The 21817-nt window shown below is 39.5% G+C and overlaps 1 protein-coding gene across 1 annotated transcript; it reads right to left on the bottom strand.

Moving 5' to 3' along the window:
• Positions 1 to 5015: 5015 nt before the first annotated feature.
• LOC117388117 (B-cell receptor CD22-like) lies at positions 5016 to 17148 on the bottom strand. Its single transcript, XM_033985589.2, has 16 exons — positions 17109 to 17148; positions 16552 to 16923; positions 15710 to 16006; positions 15278 to 15538; positions 14499 to 14792; positions 13796 to 14056; positions 12054 to 12197; positions 11582 to 11679; positions 11057 to 11305; positions 8999 to 9065; positions 7465 to 7845; positions 6653 to 6946; positions 6288 to 6548; positions 5816 to 5912; positions 5200 to 5236; positions 5016 to 5136 (listed from the first exon to the last, which is right to left on the bottom strand). The coding sequence occupies exons 1-16, from the start codon at positions 17146 to 17148 to the stop codon at positions 5086 to 5088; spliced, it is 3204 nt and encodes a 1067-aa protein (XP_033841480.2). The 3' UTR covers positions 5016 to 5085.
• Positions 17149 to 21817: the final 4669 nt, after the last annotated feature.

Raw genomic sequence — 21817 nt, 5'->3', positions numbered from 1 at the left:
GTCAGCACCACCAGCACCACCACAACTACAACCGCCGCCTCACCACCAGCACCACCAGCACCACCACAACTACAACCACAACTACAACTGCCTCCTCACCACCAGCACCACCACAACTAGCACAATCATCTCCCCCAGCAAAGGAGTCACAACCCACACCACAACTATCTCCTCCAGAGAACAAGTCAGCAGCACCACCACCTCCCCCAGAGAACAAGTCAGCAGCACCACCACCTCCCCCAGAGAACAAGTCAGCAGCACCACCACCTCCCCTAGAGAACAAGTCAGCAGCACCACCACCTTCACAAGTGAAGGATTCCCAGCGGCTGGTCCTGCAGTTGTTCGTAGGAGACACATAAATGATAAAACAGGTGGTGCACTGTTCATGGAAACACTTTGAAAATGCCTCATGTTCTAACGTTGATGATTTGTTGAACTCTGTGACTTCGAGTGTTTTGAATGTTCTGGACACCATTGCTCCGATAAAGGTTAAAATGGTTAAAGATAAACAGAAAGCGTCATGCAGGAACGGTGACTCAAAGAACGATGACAGAGCCCAGCCTATAGGCCCCAGAGGAACCACAAGAGCCATAGATTTATACTGAATATAAGATAATATGTAAAGTTGAAAACAGGACTTGTGTGTTTACAGCAGCCTAAATGTCCCTCTCAAATGATTATGTTTGTTTTTATCTATAGTAAAATATCAGCTGCTGTTTACATGTGTTTTTGAGCGGGGCAGAGGTGAGGGCAGCTCTGTGTTTACACTGGAGCAAGGACCCCTTCCACTGGGGGGCGCTCAGGCAGCTGGGGTACATTTAAATGGATGTTTTACAAGTTAGATTGAAAGTTAGTGAGCTTAAGTTTATCTAAAGTCTTGGGTAATGCATCAAAAACACAAGAAGAATATTATTTTGGAAAAGACGGTGAGAGGACTCACCGTCTGACTCTAATGGACATGCCAGGATGAAGTATTTTTAAACTACAACAGAAAGAAAAATATACCAACAATGGAAATAACAAGAATACAGCAATAGTAGGGAAACAATGAGCATGAAGTAGATCCAACACTGATACAGAGAAAGTGCAGCGTGAGAATATATTTACACTGGTCTCTCTCTGTTTTCTGTTTTCTCTGTTTTTAAATTTATGAATACTTAGGAATTTCTTTTGGTGCAAAACCAGAGCATTCCACAGTTTCACCCCACAAACAGTCACACAAAAACTTTTACGAGCAGTTTGAACATTAGGTAGTATAATATTTCCATAACCTCTTAAATTGTAAGTTCTTTAAGAGCGAAACACTTCTGCACGTTTCATGGTAAGAACTTTAATAATTTGAACTGGATGAAAAGACTGTGAGTATGATCTAGAAAACCAGACATGTGAATGATTCGCACGACTCGTTTTTTGCAATTAGAATAATGGGATAGTTAAGCAGTGATAATTGTTTCCCCATATTTCAACACAATACGTGAAATAAAGGAGAAACAATCAGCAGTAAAATGTACAAAGTGTCATGATCAAGATAATTGAGAGGCTCTTGGCTATTTTAGTTTTTATATGCCGAATGTGGGCTTTCCATGATCATTTGTTGACCGTAATTACTGGAATTTATTCTTAAACACATTTTCAATTTATACTCCTTCAATATTTTTGTGTAATTCTGTGCTGGTTTTATGGTCACCAAATGTCAAAGGTCATTACTTTGGTTTTGCTTGAACGTACTGACAGTTTATTTGTGTCCATTGTTTTATTTTAGTTCCACATTTCCAGTGTCTACGAGCTCATTATAATCTAAACCTTTATAAAAAATGTCAGCGTCATCAGCAAAGAGAATTAGTTTACAACATCTCTGACTTTTTGTTCGTTGGTTGGTGAGAGAAAAAAATGAAGAAGGGTTCCTCAGTATTTTTCTCTACACTGAGTTTTAGCTTTAGGTCTGGGATTTGAGACAGATGTGGGCCAATATTTACAAAAAAATAAATTAAAACTGTTAAACTATATTTTTAATGTTGTATTTATGTCAGTAAAATACACTGTCTGGCCAAAAAAAGAGTCGCCATCTAGATTTAACGAAGCAAATAGGTTGGTGTAGCTGCAGTTGGTTCAGTCGAGGTTCAGAGAGAGAGACTGAGAGAGAGAAAACAGAGAGAGAGAAAGAGAGAGAGAGACAGAGAAAACAGAGAGAGAAACAGAGAGACAGAGACACAGAGGGAGAGAAAACAGAGAGAGAGACAGAGAGAGAGAAAGCAGAGAGAGAGAAAACAGGGAGAGAAAACAGAGAGAGAGAAAAACAGACAGAGAGAGACAGAAAGAGAAAACAGAGAGAGAGAACAGAGAGCCAGACAGAGAGAGAAAACAGAGGGAGAGACAGAGACCGAGACAGAGAGAGAGAGAGACGGAGAGAGAGAAAACAGAGAGATACAGAGAGACAGAGACACAGAGGGAGAGAAAACAGAGAGAGAAAAACAGAGAGAGACAGAGAGAGCGAAAGCAGAGAGAGAGAAAACAGAGAAAGACAGAGAGAAAACAGAGAGAGAAACAGAGAGAACGAAAGCAGAGAGAGAGACAGGGAGAGAGAAAACAGAGAGAGTGAGAGACAGACAGTGAGCGAGAGAAGGAGGTTGAGGGAGGGAGGAGGGAGTGGGGAGGGAGGGAGAGAGAGAGAAATAAAAGCAGAGAGGGAGAGAAAGGGAGGCAGAGAGAGAAAGAGAAGCAGAGAGCGGGAGAAGCAGAAATCTCATTGTTGTGGAATTTCTAATGGTCAAAAAGTCTTAAAGATATAAAAATCAACAGAGAAGTTGTCTTGAATCAAAGGTCTGGTTTATTGAATCAATTGTGCACAATTGTCAAAAAGCTGTGTCCCTAACGGTGTCGTCTCGCCCTCAGCTGACAAATGTAAACATACAGAGTATTTATACCACCAAAACAATCTTGCCAGTTTGGTCTAATCGAAGTGGCTTTGACGCCAGACACATAAGACATAACAACATAACAGATAGTATTATGAAGGTTAGGTCAAAATGATCCATAATAATACAAATAAAGATTTATGCCAAAGAAAGCCATAACAATACTTTAGATGATTCTCCTAAATAAACTTGTGTCCCTTGGTTTGGATAAGGTTTCTCTAAACTTGTTCACCTCATACGTTTTAAATAGATCACAATCAGGAATAGCAGATGAATACAGAGCTCCATGGTCAGTGATAAAAAACGTAATCCCCAAAATCCTTGGCCTATTACTTTATACTTTGTATATAAATAATAATTTCCCCTCATCTTCTCATTGTATCGCCCATTTTTATGCGGATGACATCATTTTATATTCTATTGCGCTCACTGCTCATGAAGCTCTTTTCAAATAACAAAATGTATTTGATATTTTTCAGTGGTCATAAATAAATCTAAAACTGATCTTAAATTTGTCAAAAACTAAAACCATGCACTTCACCATCTCTCATGTCAGAGGCTCATAAATACCTCAGTATTGGTTGGAGTATTTTTTTAAACACACAGCGACAACCTTTTCAAAAAGCGTTTTCTTTTATCGGAATAAAGTCTGTGTTTTATATAAAATAGGAAACATTAATTCAATCTACAGTCTTTTCTTCACTGTGTTCATTTCTGATGCAAGCGTCAAAGAGGACTAAGAGACTGAAATATAAGTCAGAAGGGTTTAATGAGTTCATCACAGGTAAAGTTAACAATGAAGCACCGGACTCTCAGGAAAGGATAGGAAGAGAGTCCTGAGATGTTTGTGTTTCCAGCTTTTATAGGCCTCCCAGTGTGTGAGGCGGGTCTTCCTCTCGGCAACATGTGGTTACACATTAACCTCCTGAGACCTGACGTCCTCATCTGTGAACAACACATTTTGGATTGTTTAGGCCACAGTGCAAATTTTTAGAAGAACAGCAATAAGAGAATGTTCAATTTTGAATATTTCTAAGAGTTTAGAATATTTATTTTTTTGTTTATTTTTATTTTATTTTTTATTTAATTATTTTATTTTTATTTGTTTTTATTATTTTTTTATTGTATTTTTATTTTTTTTTAATTTTATTTACTTATTTTTTTATTATTTTATTTGATTAAAGCTCGGGTCTCAGGAGGTTAAAAACCTTTTGGCAAAATCCCACAATGTGTGTTTTTAAGTCAATCAATCTCATTGTTTTATGACCCTCACAGGATGGGGGCACTCAGTCCTTGGTGAACAGGGCCACAGAGAGGAAGTGGCCCTGATCATAGATGTTATCTTCTTGGCCCCAGTGCTGCAGATTGCTTTATGATTTTCTCAGGGTGGGGGTCTTTGGTGAATGGGGCTACAGGCATCTGGGGTAGTATTACATTGTTAAAAAATACCTTACAACTGGATTATGGTGACATTATTTATGGTCACGCAGCAAATACCTTATAAATCTTGATACGATTCACCGCAGGACTTTCTGTTTTATTCCTTTTGACAGTTACTGTCCTCACCGCTGTGATCTGTACAGCAGACTGGGCTGGACCTCACTGCAGACCTGCAGACTTCTACACACCCACATCTTCATTTACAAAGTTATACTGGTAAAACTTCCACAGTATCTCAGCTCCTGATTCAATTCAATTTTCATCATAACTATACCAGGTCTCAGGAGGAACTGACCTCAGCAAAACCACAAATGTACACAGAGCAAAAGAAAACTGGTCTTGGATTGTGAGTTTAAGTGAATTTAAACACACCATATCTGTCACCTCTTCAGATCGTTTTAATTGTTTCAACTAAAACCTGTGGACCACAGGTTCAGTAAATATTTAAGTGTCCATTTTATTATGTATTTTATTAATTTTAAATGTTGCTTGTTTAACTGTACTCAGGACTCCCTTGCAATTAAGATCAACCTCAATGGAACTTCCTGATAAAAATAAATTAAATAAAAACAAACATAAAAGTCAAACATAGACCGAACACAAAGATTCATTCACTTGCTGCCGTATAAATGCATAATTAATATTCAATATAAAGCGGCTCTAGTATTTGTTGTTTTGCAGGTATCTGATCAAATACAACATAAGCAGGAAACACTAAACACAAATGGTTTTAATCTTGATTTTCAATGACACGATTGACATGTGCTGCTGCCTCTGGGCTCTGTGGATAAGACGACACACAGAGTTAAACAGAGTGACAAAAGTGTATTCATAAAACTTTTACCTGTTCCTGTTTCTTGACACAAGTTGATCTAAACCAGCTGAAAATAAATAACAGGAATCAGTTTGACTTTTTTACTCACTCGTGGCCTCTACTCACTTATTAATGTGCTGCACATGTTCATCTTAAAGGGACACTGTGGCACTTTTTGGTGATGTTATTTCTTTGCCTCGAATGTTCCACAATAAACATTAAACTATAAACTCATCTATTTCCATGGAGACAAGCAGGTGACACCACCCAGACCAAGTTACAGGTCAGATCTGTGGAGAAGTGACCCCCTCACAGTAAGAATGTAAAAACAACACCTGTAATTGAATAAACGCAAGACAAGACATATTTAATGCCATAGTGTGGAACATTCCAGGCAAATTAAAAGCTTCTTCATGAAGACAAGTCAGACCCCCACCAGAAAAGTTACACAGTGCATCTTTAATATGACTTTTTATCCTCGTACTCATACTTAAGTAAAAAAAACAAGTTTGTAAAAATCCAGCTTCACTAAATAAGATAGTTAGAAAGTAAAAGCAAAACAAATATTGTCTACACTTTAAACTGATATAATACAGGTCTAATATCTGGAAACAATAACTTATTAGAATATACATTTTGGTCTCACCATTCCAGAAGGAGCAGGGAGCTGTAGAGCAGTATAATCCCACAGAGCTTCACTATGTTGTATGGGCCAATCCAAGTCACAACACTGGGTCCAGACTCTGACAAAGGTAAAGATACAGACTGAATGAACTTCTGTTTCATCTCCTGTTCTTCTGTAATTAGCATTTTAATATTCTAATAACTGTAAAGAGCCACAACTGGTTTTATTCTGAAAAAGCCTCACACATGTGTAAATGAGTAACTCTGTGTATTATGTAATGCCACAGAGGGTAATCTAATGGCACCTCTCTGGTTCACACCTGCAGCCTGTGACAAAGGACAAAATCACCCATCTGGAATTTCCCCAGTGTGGGACAAATAAAGTTTATCTCATCCTAACCTATTCATTAGTGCCTTATATTGAATATTTAGATGCCAAACACTGGTACTGGGTAAAAAACGTTCAGAGAATACTGCACTTTAGGGTGACATACCTGTTATACTCAGTGTAATGACTGGAGATGATTGGTTTCCGAGTGTATTTGAGGCCACACAATAGTACTGTCCCTCTTCAGTGAGGTTGAAGCTGTACGTGTGTCCCTGGCTGACATTGGCTGGTCCCTGTGAGCTGTGTCTGAACCAGGTGAAGTGGTGGACAGGAGGCTTGGCTCTGCTGGAGCAGCTCAGCGTCACTGACTGACCTGCTGACAGTGAACCGGACGGACTGACCTCCACTGAGGTGTTTTTAGGACCATCTGAGGACACACAGGGAAGTTTAATGCCATAATGTGGAACAATTCAGGCACAGCAGTAATATCTCAGTGTAAACAGACTGAATCCATCAGTGTGTTTCACTCACATGAGACACTGAGAGTCACTTTACTGTCGGCCATTTTGAATCCTCCACTCACAGGATACGCTGCATTACACTTTATCATTAGTCCATCATGGGCGTCTGTCAGAGTGATGTTCTGTGTGATTTTAGTGGTAAATGTCCCGTTGGTCTCTGTGATGTGGGCAGTGCCTTGGTGGAGGTCCCATGTGAGCTGAGGAGGGGCGTGTGGACAGGGAGTGACAGCTGAGCAGGTTATAGTCACCACCTCTGTCTCTGTCTGTTTACCAGAGACTTCTATTGTGGGGCTCCAGGGAGAGTCTGAGAAGAGTAAAAACATTTGGGGAGAACATTACAATCTAAAAAAGGCAATAAACCAAGACCTAAGCTGATGCTCATCAGATGGGAGTGGAGGCTATTTACTGTGCACAGAAGTAGAGTGAAAATGTCATTCAAACATTCAAACTTGTTTATAACAGGTGTATGTTAGAACCTGATGACAAAACTAATGTGGAAAAGCAGTTTGTCCCTTTGAATATAAACCTGTGTCAACAAAATACTGTTTGATTGTAAAACAAACTGCTATTCAGAGATGAAACTGTAGAAACAAACATTGGAGCTGATTGAATGTAAATCCTAAACAGTGAAATACACAGAATATAAGAATAAAAGTTTGATTAAAATTCAGACAGTAGAATATTCAATGGGTCTTGGGTTTTGCACAAACTAGTTTGTCCCTTTGTAAATTAGGTAATGTGTATAAAATAAAGACATAACATCAAAAGGTTTTAATACATGTGTCATAATTAACCTTTGAATAAATAGTAAAAGTTTCTTACCTCTGACTTTTATTTGAAGAGAGTCACAAGCAGCTGTGGTCCTAAAACCACTGTTCTCTACTCTGAAGTAATATTTGTCATCGTGGGTTTTGTTTAAATTATAAAACATTGTGGTGCAGCTTTTGTTTTTCAGGTTCCCAGTGATATTCATGGGATAAGACTTACTGGAGTCTCCACTGACTGAAAACGCATACTTTGTTTCCTTTTTATCATTAACACCTTTAAACCAAAAGCCAGTGACAGGGTCTGCAGTGTTTATGTCTTCATTTGTATTTACAGGTTTATAGGTGCATGGGATCCACAAACAGGAGCCACTCAGAGCCTGCATTGGATTTGGAGTTGTAAAGTTCAAATTATTTATTTTACCACAACCATCAGCTCCTGTAAAACATGCACAGGGTTAAAATGACAGTAACAGAAAATGCAGAGTAGACACAGGTGTTCACCATGTAATCATTCATGTCATGTTTATTCTTACAATATAAAGCTAAATTATTGTGTGGTGAAAAGGCTCCACTTTGTGCTCACATTTAACATATAACAATATTAAAACAATCTGAACTCACCTGAACTCAGCAGTAAGATTAGTATCATCTGAATAAACATATTTCCAAAGGACAGAGTCTGTGATAAAAATGAACTCTTTTAAAAGGCTTGAGTCCTGAAGAACCTGCAGCTCCTCTGAGTTGGGTCGAGTGGAGTAACAGTGACTTCCTCTTCGTGACTGATCTTAACTTCTATATTTCTGTAATAATTGCAGTGTGTTTTGTGGTTGCCTGACAGACAGACACAAACAAAAAGGTAACGTTAGGTAAAAACACTCAATATAATGCTCTCTGATATTTGTAATTGTTTGTTATTAGTTTCACTGATATGGAAAAATTCACTTTATGTTAAAGTTACAAATTGTAGCTTTAACATAACTGATCCAGTCCTGTTGTGTTCCCATATAACACCACTAATCTATCTGCTGTGTAATCGTGTGTCAGATTTGATCCAACAGAAGACGACCACAGCTGAGCCTCAACACAGACGGCAGCTTTAAATACAACTGTGTTTCATATAAATGCATTTTAACCTTAATCTGCCACAGCAATAAAGGAAGATAGAGGAAAAAAAAACATTCAAACAAAATCTATTTTGGCTCAGTGGAGAAAATGTATGTGGACTACTGAAAAAAATAAAATAAAAAGCCAAACCAACGCAACAAGTGATAAGAGACAACGTTAATATAGTTACATCACCCAAAACACAGATTATAAACAGATTTTTACCACTGACACAGACTGATGTTAATATACAAAGAAAATGTATTTTTGTCACAAAACAAGAGCAATGAAGTTTAAGTTTGATGAAGGAGGTTGATAAAGATGAGGTTGGTGTTTCTCACATGGACAGAAGATGAACACATTTACCGTCTGCTTCAGCTGAACACACGGCTGTTCAACACATGTGCGTTCAGAGGAGGCACCACAGTGAGAACTTTGATCTAATCTGGAAACGAAAGGATCTGTTCAAGGGAAATGGCCTCCACCTGAGCAGAGGTGGAGTGCTGACGGAGAACCTCCTCCACCCTCTGAGGCACCAGCCTGGACAGGGTCCTGGGCCAGAGGAAAAAGAGACCGAGCCAATGTGTCAGCACCACCAGCACCACCACAACTACAACCAGCACCACCACAACTACAACCGCCGCCTCACCACCAGCACCACCAGCACCACCAGCACCACCACAACTACAACCACAACTACAACTGCCTCCTCACCACCAGCAGCACCACAACTAGCACAATCATCTCCCCCAGCAAAGGAGTCACAACCCACACCACAACTATTTCCTCCAGAGAACAAGTCAGCAGCACCACCACCTCCCCTAGAGAACAAGTCAGCAGCACCACCACCTCCCCCAGAGAACAAGTCAGCAGCACCACCACCTCCCCTAGAGAACAAGTCAGCAGCACCACCACCTTCACAAGTGAAGGATTCCCAGCGGCTGGTCCTGCAGTTGTTCGTAGGAGACACATAAATGATAAAACAGGTGGTGCACTGTTCATGGAAACACTTTGAAAATGCCTCATGTTCTAACGTTGATGATTTGTTGAACTCTGTGACTTCGAGTGTTTTGAATGTTCTGGACACCATTGCTCCGATAAAGGTTAAAATGTGACAGAGAGAGAGAAAACAGAGAGAGAAACAGAGAGACAGAGACACAGAGGGTGAGAAAAGAGGGAGAGAAAACAGAGAGAGAAAACAGAGAGAGAAAACAGAGAGAGACAGAGAGAAAACAGACAGAGAAACAGAGAGAACGAAAGCAGAGAGAGAGACAGGGAGAGAGAAAACAGAGAGAGTGAGAGACAGACAGTGAGCGAGAGAAGGAGGTTGAGGGAGGGAGGAGGGAGTGGGGAGGGAGGGAGAGAGAAATAAAAGCAGAGAGGGAGAGAAAGGGAGGCAGAGAGAGAAAGAGAAGCAGAGAGCGGTAGAAGCAGAAAGAGAGAGACACAGATAAAGATGCACAGAGAGGGAGAGAGAAAGAGGGAAATAGAAGCAGAGAGAGGGAGAAGCAGAAAGAGAGAGACAGAGAGAGGGAGGTACAGAGACATCATTTTCACACATGGATCGTCCACCACAGAGTCCAGACCTTAACCCCATTGAGAATCTTTGGGATGAGCTGGAGAAGCTGCAGCGTCAGACTCGACCATCATCAATGAAACATGTTGATGAAAAATTGGCAAACAAAAAAAACAAAAACAATGCCACAGGGAATGTGTGACGTAATCAAAGACAAGGGAACAACCAAATATTAGAGTGTGGGACCTTTTTTTTTTTTTTTTGGCCAGGTAGTGTATCTAATGACACTATTCTTTAATGACAAGGTTCAGGGTATTAAAAATGGCATCAATTCCACAACACAAATAACACCCCTGCAGCCACCAAGACACTTAGAGCGGACTCACTTTGCATCTTAAGTATAAAACATCAAAATGTAACCTGCTGACATGAATCAGTCTGTGCAGCAAAGGAAGAAGCACCATGAGCCATTTAAGCCACTACATTTACTCTGTGGGCTCAGTATCACATTATACTTTACATTATTTATACATATTACACATTATTTACAAAACACACTCACGTTTACACCGTATCCTTACGCCATACTGTGTCGCCTCTTAGTGTTGAACATGAGAATTAATTTAACCAACAGAAAGTTAGAAAATCAACAGTGAAACAGAAGCAGACAAACAAATGAATCCAAAAATAATAAAAGAAAACAAACTGATGTGTGTACGGCTCAATTTACCACAGCTTTAAGAAACAATAATATATTTAAATACATAAGAAATGAAGATGTCGTGTTTTATCTGACAGAACTGAAGTGAGTCCACCAGCAGATGACAGTGTTTACTATTAGCACTAAGACACCAGCCCAACCATCACACACACACACACACACGCACACACGCACACACACACACACACTTTGAACAGAATGTGATTGTTTTGAGTAAATGTAATATTATTTCTTCTTTACTTTTGCATAAAGGCTTTCAAAATCATCTTGAACCTGCCCGCTGGTGTCTGGCTTTGATACTTGAACCTGGGAGTACACAGTGTCCTCTTGTTCTGTGCTTGGGACGTCTTTAGGACTCAACTTAGAAAAGTCAAGCTCCCCATAATGGACGGTTTCTTCTTCTGTGGTTTTAGCCTGGGACATATTGACCTGGGAGTAGACTGTTTGCTCTTGTGGTTCATCGTCTGGATTAATATTTGAAGAATGTTTGAAGTTGGAGAAGTTAATTTCTCCATAATGGATGGTATCTTCCACTCCTTGTACGAATGTTTCTTGCTGTAACAGACAAAAAGTGTTTTACGTTTGTTTCATCTCCCTTGAGGTACACTCCTGATCAAAATTACCATTTGAAAAATTGCAAGAATTCACATTTTGCAATGTTGGATTTTAAGAAGGTTCTACGTAGTGCTTCAGAACGCAAAAAGAATAAATGGGAGTGAGACAAAAAAAAATGAAATTGGCTGTTCATCAGCTGATCAAACGTTTAAGACTTTAAAAGCCCAATCTTCGCAAAAATATGGATTCAGTGTCATTTTCTGTCAGATCTCCAACTTTCTCGACCTCCTGATAGCAAAGGCAAAAAATCTTTCTCTCTTTGAACGTGGTCAGATTGTTGAGCGGCATCAGCCTCTCGCAGCGTGCCATTGGTGCTGAGGTTGGACGCAGTAAGACAGTCATTTTAAAATTTTTAAAAGATCCTGAGGGTTATGGGAAAAAAGTCAAGTGGTAGACCCAAAAAAATTTCATCGACCCTGAGCCGGAGGATCCGATTGGCTCGAGACACAGGACGATCCTTGGTCCATTAGACGACATCTGCAAGAGAAGTGTTTTAAAACAAAAAAAACGTCTTCAAAGACCTCGTCTCCTTCATCAGCACAAAATTGCCCATTTGGAGTTTGCACAAAAGCACCAAACATGGGACACTGAAAGGTGGAAGAAAGTTTTATTCTCTGATGAGAAAAAAAATTTAACCTTAATGGTCCTGATGGCTTCCAAAGTTACCGGCATGACAAGGAGATCCCACCTGAGATGTTTTCCACACGGCACAGTGCAGGGGGCGCCATCATGATCTGACTTTTTGCTTCAGTGGAACAATGGAGCTTCAGGTTGTGCAAAGGCGTCAAACGACCGCTGGCTGTGGAGATGTTGCAGGGGGCGTCCCTCATGACTGAAGACCATCGTCTGTGAGGTAATGACTGGGTTTTTCAACAGGACAATGCTGCAGTTCACAATGCTGCCTGACAAAGGACTTCTTCGAGAGAAATAACATAACTCTTTTCAACCATCCTGTTCCCCTGATCTAAATCCAACTGAGAACGTTTGAGGTTGAATGGCAAAGGGAGTTAACAAAAATGAACACCAGTTCCAGACAGTGGATGCCTCCATGAAGCATCTTCACCACTTGGAGTCACATTCCCACGCGCCTCCTGGAAACACTCGCATCAAACATGTCGAAACAATTTCTGAGGTGATTAGCAAGAATGGCACAGCTACTCATTACTGAGTCCTTTTTGAAAGTCCCATTTGTTCTTTTTGCGTTTTGAAGCTCTACTTAGAACCTTCTTAAGATCCAACAGTGCAAAATGTGAATTCTTGCAATTTTTCAACTAATCTTAAAATTTTGATAAGCAGTGTATTTGATATGTTTTACCTGTGTGCCTTTAGGACTCTGGCATTTTATTTTGAAACACCTGAAAAAGAGCAATAAAGTAGCATGTATCAAAGGCATTGGACTAATTTGTTTACAGGGAGGTTAAAGGGAAGTGGTCTCCATGGAAACAAGCAGTACTGTAACCTCCACCAGAAAAGTTACACAGGACACAAAACTAAAGTGAGGAATTTCAATATTTAAATGTCAAACTAGACCTAATTGTCCTTGTGGGGAAATTCCATCTCTACATTTGATCCATCAGACAAGTCCACAGTCTGTGGGGACTTGTCCTTGGATCATAAAGAACAAACCATTCTAAGACCTGAACAAGAATCATCAGTATTGTAGGGTTTCAGGAGACATTACAACATTCTGTAGGGTTATAATAAAATGAGGAGGGGTCTAAGTTTTGATAATTACAAGTCATATTGAGTTCAAAGGCAGAGTCTAGCTTCTTTTACCTTGTACACTTTCTGCCACACTTATAACCTTGTTAGAATTAAACGTTTACAATCCTTTTACAAAGCCAAATGTTCCATCACTAAAAAAACAGGAAATGTCCGTTGTCTATTGTTTTAAATCAACTGAAGCGTTTCGAACCCGGAAGTCACATCACACTAAACAATCCTATGCAAACAGAAAACTGTAAACAATAGTTAGTCTCTTAAGTTTACGCACCAGACAAACAGACCCAAGCAGATGACCACCAGAACTCCAATAACTGCTCCAAGAATGACCTCCCATGACAGATCACCACTAAAAGAGCCTTTTAGTGACAGAATTAGACAGACAAATAGTGCATTGTCATTATGAAAATATACAGGAGACCCACAAGAATGCATTTAGGGACCCCTCTTGTTCACTGTGATCACATGTGAAAACTCATTGAATTCAGGACAAAAACACCAGAATCATTGCCCATTAAGTGGTGGAACAACCTTGGAGACTTTTGACATATGTGTTAAAATCAGGTTTAAGTTGTTACTTTTATGTTACTCTGGACTACATTGGTTTTAGGTAACATTTTTTCTCTTAATTAAAGTAAACTTCAAGAATGCCTGGTGAGTTTAAAATAGTTTCCAGTCATTACAATACTGCACTTTAGGGTGACATACCTGTTATACTCAGTGTAACGGCTGGAGATGATTCATTTCCAAGTGTATTTGAGGCCACACAATAGTACTGTCCCTCTTCAGTGAGGTTGAAGCTGTACGTGTGTCCCTGGCTGACATTGGCTGGTCCCTGTGAGCTGTGTCTGAACCAGGTGAAGTGGTGGACAGGAGGCTTGGCTCTGCTGGAGCAGCTCAGCGTCACTGACTGACCTGCTGACAGTGAACCGGACGGACTGACCTCCACTGAGGTGTTTTTAGGACCATCTGAGGACACACGGAGTCAGTGGCTATATTAACATTAAAACTGACCACTATTAAGATCATATAAAATTTGTTTTATTGGATTCCTAAAGTAAAGTCTTTAAAGGTGTTGTATCTGATTTAAAAAAGTGAAAAACCAAACCAATTCATTTTAAAAGATTTACAGTGATCTATAGTTATTCCTCACTTACCTTAAGCATTCTGAGCATCCTAATTACTGTGATGGTAAATTTAGCAACACTTAGTATGCTAACTGCACACTTCCTGATAAATGGACAATAAAATGCTTTACAATTAAATGCAGACCAAATATTTGTACTGTGAAATGTGAACATATGTGTGACCCAACCCCTAGACCATCATGCAGCGCCTCTTTAAATTTAAACTCAAACAAACTCCATCCTGTCTCAGCAGTTGCTATAGTGACACTAAATAATAGACTTACATGTAACATTGAGAGTGATGGTATTTTCTGTTGCTTTGAATCCTCCACTCACAGGATACGCTGCATTACACTTTATCATTAGTCCATCATGGGCGTCTGTCAGAGTGATGTTCTGTGTGATTTTAGTGGTAAATGTCCCGTTGGTCTCTGTGATGTGAGCAGTGCCTTGGTGGAGGTCCCATGTGAGCTGAGGAGGGGCGTGTGGACAGGGAGTGACAGCTGAGCAGGTTATAGTCACCACCTCTGTCTCTGTCTGTTTACCAGAGACTTCTATGAACGGGACCCCAGGAGCAGCTGAGGGAGAAACAAAAAAACAAAAACATGACAATTGTTTTCTCTAAGGTCATACTAGGTTCATACTAGTTCCAAGCCCAAATAAATTAAAGTATTTGTGAGAGTAAATACGTTTGTGTTTACAGGTGTGTTGAACAGTAGCCTGCTGCTATTAAGTACTTAGTCAGTGGACAGTCAAATACAGGAGCCCCTCTCTGTTGTCCCCATGTTAACAGCCCCAGACTCCTGTATTTAAAACATGAATCACACAGATAGATCTTTGCTTTATGGAAAAGTCTCACAAAAAGTCAGTTTAGATTCACATATGAGTTTTAGCCACGTTCATTTGTGCCTCTCTGTGTGATGCAGAGACACTATTTTCTGTGGGGTCAAAGGTCAGCACATGCTTGATGGGAGCTGCCTCAGTGCAGTGATGGATGTGTTCAGTAAGATGCTCAAACTTTACCAGGGTCTGGCCCTTTCAATTCAAAGGTGATAAAACCTACCAGTTATTTGCAGTGTAATGTCTGGAGACGTCCCATTGCCATGTGTATTTGAGGCCACACAGTAATAGTCTCCTCCTTCACAGATGTTGAAGCTGTACGTGTGTCCCTGGCTGACATTGGCTGGTCCCTGTGAGCTGTGTCTGAACCAGGTGAAGTGGTGGACAGGAGGCTTGGCTCTGCTGGAGCAGCTCAGCGTCACTGACTGACCTGCTGACAGTGAACCGGATGGACTGACCTCCACTGAGGTGTTTTTAGGACCATCTGAGGACACACAGGAAAGTTTAAGGCCATACTGTGGAACATTTCAGACAAGGTAGCCCTAAGAGAGAACTGCTGTTGTGATGTTGGGCTTTACAAAAATAAACTGAACTGAATTGAAAGCAATGATATCTCCATGTAAACAGACTGAATCCATCAGTGTGTTTCACTCACATGAGACACTGAGAGTCACGTTACTGTCGGCCTTTTTTTTGAATCCTCCACTCACAGGATACGCTGCATTACACTTTATCATTAGTCCATCATGGGCGTCTGTCAGAGTGATGTTCTGTGTGATTTTAGTGGTAAATGTCCCGTTGGTCTCTGTGATGTGGGCAGTGCCTTGGTGGAGGTCCCATGTGAGCTGAGGAGGGGCGTGTGGACAGGGAGTGACAGCTGAGCAGGTTATAGTCACCACCTCTGTCTCTGTCTGTTTACCAGAGACTTCTATTGTGGGGCTCCAGGGAGAGTCTGAGAAGAGTAAAAACATTTGGGGAGAACATTACAATCTAAAAAAGGCAATAAACCAAGACCTAAGCTGATGCTCGTCAGATGGGAGTGGAGGCTATTTACTGTGCACAGAAGTAGAGTGAAAATGTCATTCAAACATTCAAACTTGTTTATAACAGGTGTAAATGTAAATCCTAAACAGTGAAATACTAGAATATAAGAATAAAAGTTTGATTATGCATTAAATGTGTTCTCTTCAGTTTGTCTTGGGTTTTACAGAAACAATTTTATTCCTTTGCTAATTATGTACTGTAAATAAAATAAAAACATATTTGATCTTTTGCCCTGTTACAGATCAATAATAACACACTTTTTTAACGGATATCAATGTGCTGTACAATTCTTCTGTGTCTGTGTCTGTGCACATCAGAGGAAGTGGCTAAATGTAATTTTATTGGTTGCTTTCTCAATGACAAATTTGACAATAAATGACAATCTATCAACATCAAAAGGTTTTAATGCATGTTTTTATCATTACATCCAAATGAATAGTAAAAGTGTCTTACCTCTGACTTTTATTTGAAGAGGGTCACAACGAGCTGTGGCCGTAAAACCACTGTTCTCTACTCTGAAGTAATATTTGTCATTGTGGCTTTTGCTTAAATTATAAAACATTGTGGTGCAGTTTTTGTTTTTCAGGTTCCCAGTGAAATTCATGGGATAAGACTTACTGGAGTCTCCACTGACTGAAAACTTATACTGTGACCAACGACCACCTTTAAACCAAATGCCAGTCACAGGGTCTGCAGTGTTTATGTCTTCATTTCTATTTACAGGTTTATAGGTGCATGGAATCCACAAACAGGAGCCACTCAGAGCCTCCATTGGACTTGGAGTTGTAATGGACAAATCAGTCTGAAATAAACAACCATCAGCTCCTGTAAAACATGCACAGGGTTAAAATGACAGTAACTGAAAATGCAGAGTACACACAGGTGTTCACCATGTAATCATTCATGTCATGTTTATTCTTACAATATAAAGCTAAATTATTGTGTGGTGAAAAGGCTCTACTTTGTGCTCACATTTAACATATAACAATATTAAAACAATCTGAACTCACCTGAACTCAGCAGTAAGATTAGTATCATCTGAATAAACATATTTCCAAAGGACAGAATCTGCAACAGCAATAAATAAAAAATTAAATATAAAAATGTTTGCGAAATGATCCTAATCTTAAAATATACCACTAGAACAGGCTCGAGTCCTGAAGAACCTGCAGCTCCTCTGAGTTGGGTCGAGTGGAGTAACAGTGACTTCCTCTTAGTGACTGATCTTAACTTCTGTATTTCACACAATAAATGTAGTGGGTTTTGTTCTTATCTGACACAGACACAACCACAAACAAAAAGGTAACATTAGGTAAAAACACTGTTACTCTGTGGACTGAACATAATACTCTGCATTTTGTATTTGCAGTGAATAATAATTGCTTATTACATTTTGCTTAACATGAAAAAAATGATATTTATGTTAAATGTTATTATGTTTTATATAAATGCATTTTTTATATTTGTTTTAATAAAAGTGAAAAGTTAATGACTCTTCAATTTGAGGGACTTTCTGGAGATTTGAAAATATATCAGCAAAGCGAGATACAGAATTGTGCGATACAAATAAACTTTCCTCATTAGTAGAAAAATATTTATATATTGTCCCATCACAGCTGATCCAGTGGAGAAAAGAAGCAATTTAGAGAATGTACTTTACTGAAAAATATGTTTTAAGAATGTATTAGAACAGAGTAGACAGTGGGGCAAAAAAGTATTTAGTCAGTCACCAATTGTACAAGTTCTCCCACTTAAAAAGATGAGAGAGGCCTGTAGTTTTCATCATAGTTTCACTTCAACTATGAGAGACAAAATGAGGGGGAAAAAATCAAGAAAATCACAAATTATTGTGGAAAATAAGTATTTGGTCAATAGCAAAACTTCATCTTAATACTTTGTTATATACCCTTTGTTGACAATAACAGAGGTCAAATGTTTTCTGTAAGTCTCCACAAGGTTTTCACTGTTGCTGTAGTTTGGCCCCTTCCTCCTGCAGATCTCCTCTAGAGCAGTGATGTTTTGGGGCTGTTGCTGGGCAACACGGACTTTTAACTCCCTCCAAAGATTTTCAATGGGGTTGAGATCTCGAGATTGGCTAGGCCACTCCAAAACCTTGAAATGCTTCTTACAAAGCCACTCCTTCATTGCCCAGGCTCTGTGTTTTTGGGATCATTGTCACTGAAAGACCCAGCCACATTTCATCTTCAATGCCCTCGCTGATGGAAGGAGGTTTTCACTCAAAATCTCACGATACTTGGCCTCATTCATTCTTTCCTTTACACAGATCAGTCGCCTTGTTCCCTTTGCAGAAAAACAGCCCCAAAGCATGATGTTTCCACCCTCATGCTTCACAGTTGGTCTGGTGTTCTTAGGATGCAACTCAGTATTCTTTCTCCTTCAAACATGACAAGTTGAGTGTTCACCAAAAAGTTCTATTTTGATTTCATCTGACCATATGACATTCTCCCAGTCCTCTTCTGGATCATCCAAATGCTTCTAGAAACTTCAGATGGGCCTGGACATGTCTTAAGCAGGGGGACAGGTCTGGCACTGCAGGATTTCAGTCCCTAGCGGCATAGTGTGTTATTGGTGGTCGCCTTTGTTACTTTGGTCCCAGTTCTCTGCAGGTCATTCACTAGGTCCCCCTGTGTGGTTCTGGGATTTTTGCTCATCGTTCTTGTGATCATTTTGATCCCACAGGGTGAGATCTTGCGTGGAGCCACAGATCGAGGGAGATTATCAGTGGTCACAGTTGATTTCTTCACACCAAGCTGCTTATCTATAGCAGATTCAGCCTTCAGCCTGGTGCAGGTCTACAGTTTTGTTTGTGGTGTCCTTTGACAATAAGTAAAGTTACCTGTGTTCCTAAGGCTTAGCAATCTATAATCTCCAGGTGAAATTCCTGGGGTGACATTGTTGGATATTTATTAAATTATTTAAAGGTACTACTCCTCTGCTCCCGCCGCACATGTCAAAACTATTACACATAGTCCCCGACCACCAAAGGCATAATCCCATCTCATTTGTGTTTCAAAACCGTCTGGGGGCTTTTAAAATGAGGTGTGGTGATCCGCCTGTGTAATTACTCAGTCTATACAAATAATTCTAGGATATAGGCCTATAATTACCCTTTATTCATGTAAAACAATGTGAAATAATTTACAATATGTTATAATGCAGACGTCTCCAACCTTTTTCCTCCAGTCAGCTGCTTTTACAAAACAAAAAGCTGCTAGAAAGTGAGCGATGACAAGCCTCATATGGTGCACAGTTACATGCCCATAAATATATCCATTCATTAATGTGCAGAGTTAAGCATCTGAAGTTTACAGTTACTGGTAAGAGGCATTTAAAGAATCAAACTTGATTCAGCACAAAGTGTATAACTCAGAAATCCTTGGATAGCTGCTTTGAAGGAGGTGGAGAGCTACAGGTTTGAGACACGATATAAAGTTATACATTGTCAATAAAACTGACTATAATTCAGAGATTAAACACAAATTAGTTTGTGGATTAACCTAAATACATTAATCTATAATAAACTGTTTCAAAGGTAAACACTCAAAATGTTTTGAACTGTTTTTGATTGATGCAGTTGAGTGGGAATAGTGACATAGACAATGACATTTTTTTTTGTGTATTTTCCTTTAATTCTGGTATAATTCATTTTGACCCAGGAGCCGTTTTTCAATTCCAAACTGGCGACTCCATGTAATGAGTTTGCATAATCCAGTTTTCCACCCACCTTTTAAGACACACTTGTCCAAATCTTGTAAAATTTGGGAAATATAAACAAATTTAAATTCAAGAATATCTTTTAAAAGTAGTAAACTTACTTCTCTGTGTCTGTTGGTTCCTCTGTCGAAAGTGTGAACAGTACAGTGCTGACTGTGAAATGCAAATGATGACACCACAAGTTCTGTTCCTCCAGTATGGCTTTTTTTTAAAAACAAGTAAATAATTTTCATTTTATCATTACAAGTTCCAGTGCATAATATGTGGTCCACCAAATGGTTCACATCACAAACACATTGCGTTTTGTTTCATTCACACAAGTTTGACACTTTGTGATGCCATGTGGTAATACAGGAAGTGCTCCACTGTGTTTTTAAACTCCATGTCGTGCTTGAGGGGGCACTAGGCTCCTCTAGGCTCTTGACTAAATATGTTCAAATGGCAACTACAAAATGTTCAAAATGAGCCTACGATAAAATAAAGAATTCCATATTATGTTTTATAAGTCACTAGAGGGCGCTAACTCCATTTAAACTTGGTCAAAGCAGCAAAGCAAATATAGTAGAGAGTGGGGGGGGGGGGGGGCCTTGGCACCTCCTCAGCTCCTCCTCCAACCAAAAATGTCTGGCTCCTGTGCACAAGGTCGAATTATGAACTTCTGACTCATTATAGTTACATAATCATAACAAAAGTGTTACATTCAGCTATATATTTTTTTGAGTCATTATATTGTTGGGCCTTATTCATAGTAAACATCTCATTTTAATCTCATAATGATTTAAAGTATAGAAATGCCATTCATGGGTTTCAATCCTGTGACTTTTTTAATTACAGGTGTCATTTTTAGGACTTCTGACTATTCATAAGAATTTGTTTTTGATTGTAAATAATTGCCATGGCAGCTGTCTCAACTTGTCATTACTCTGAAACCTATGGAAACATGTTGTCAAATATGTTAGAATAGAACTAGACTTGTGTGTGCCTTAAGCATTAACGATAAAAATGGTTTTACTTGTCAATACAAATCTACAACAGCATGCTTAGATTTTGGGAGGACAGAGTACCCAAAGGGTGTTCTGGGCATGTCCCAGGAGGCCCACATCAAATTACTCTCCTCCATGTGACCCTGTCCTCTGCAGCCTCCTGTTTCTATCCTTAACCCTCCAAAGCAGAACCCAGTCCACTACAAGTTCCACTATTCCTCTTTCATTACTGTAAATGAGTGATTCACAAACCATATAACCAGTACAGGGCTCAAATCAGAGCCACAAAAGGGAAGCAGAGACACATGTTATGAAATTCAAACTTATTTCAGAAGGGAAAACTAAGATAAAACCAGAGTTCACTGTGGAGTGGATGGGTACGGTACTGTCTAAAGTGAACTGCCCCGTCTGAGGAGTCTGACCCTGCAGGACGTGGGTCTGGTACGGCACAACTCCAGGCACGATTACCTACCAAACGAGATGACTGGATAAGAGAGAACGCAGAGTCAAGTGAAAACTTAAAATAATAATCTTGCTGCCTTGTGATAAACCGCCATATTCCCAGTTATGGCAACTTTAATGGCAAATTGAAATGAGCTACTTAGCTATAATCTGGTGCAGAACATCTCTGTTTTATGCTTAATGTCTCTGTACATGATCCCTTAAATAAAGACTAAACTAACTAACTTATAAGTTGAGCCGACATGCCCCACAAAACACAAATGCAATACTGTTTCCTGTTTATAGATGCAGGACACTCGTGTAGAAAGAAAAAGATCGAAAATGTTATATTTCCAGGTCATAGCGCATCTAACATGAGCTAAACCCTCTGCATGACATAAAGAGACACTAAAACACAGCACAGAGGCTTCAAAATGGGAAATAAATGCACAAAAAGCCGATCATAAACCGGGAACTAGCATTAGCCCCACAAACTAAACGTCTTTTTGAGGTTTCGTTCATCCAAGCTGCTTGGATCTTCCGTTCTGGTCAAATTGCTG

Source organism: Periophthalmus magnuspinnatus, chromosome 20, assembly GCF_009829125.3.
Source record: "Periophthalmus magnuspinnatus isolate fPerMag1 chromosome 20, fPerMag1.2.pri, whole genome shotgun sequence".
NCBI lineage: Eukaryota > Metazoa > Chordata > Actinopteri > Gobiiformes > Gobiidae > Periophthalmus > Periophthalmus magnuspinnatus.
Note: the sequence above shows the minus strand (reverse complement) of the source record. Positions and strands in the feature narration are given on the sequence as shown.

What these genes read in the sequence shown, in the direction of transcription:
- LOC117388117 (XM_033985589.2), bottom strand. Translation starts at nt 17,148, where the DNA reads ATGTTTATTCAGATGATACTAATCTTACTGCTGAGTTCAG. An exon ending in AGCACTCCACCTCTGCTCAG is followed by an intron (nt 7,846 to 8,998) that starts GTGGAGGCCATT and finishes CATGTTTTACAG; the next exon opens with GAGCTGATGGTTGTGGTAAA. An exon ending in AGTGACTCTCAGTGTCTCAT is followed by an intron (nt 6,549 to 6,652) that starts GTGAGTGAAACA and finishes GTGTGTCCTCAG; the next exon opens with ATGGTCCTAAAAACACCTCA.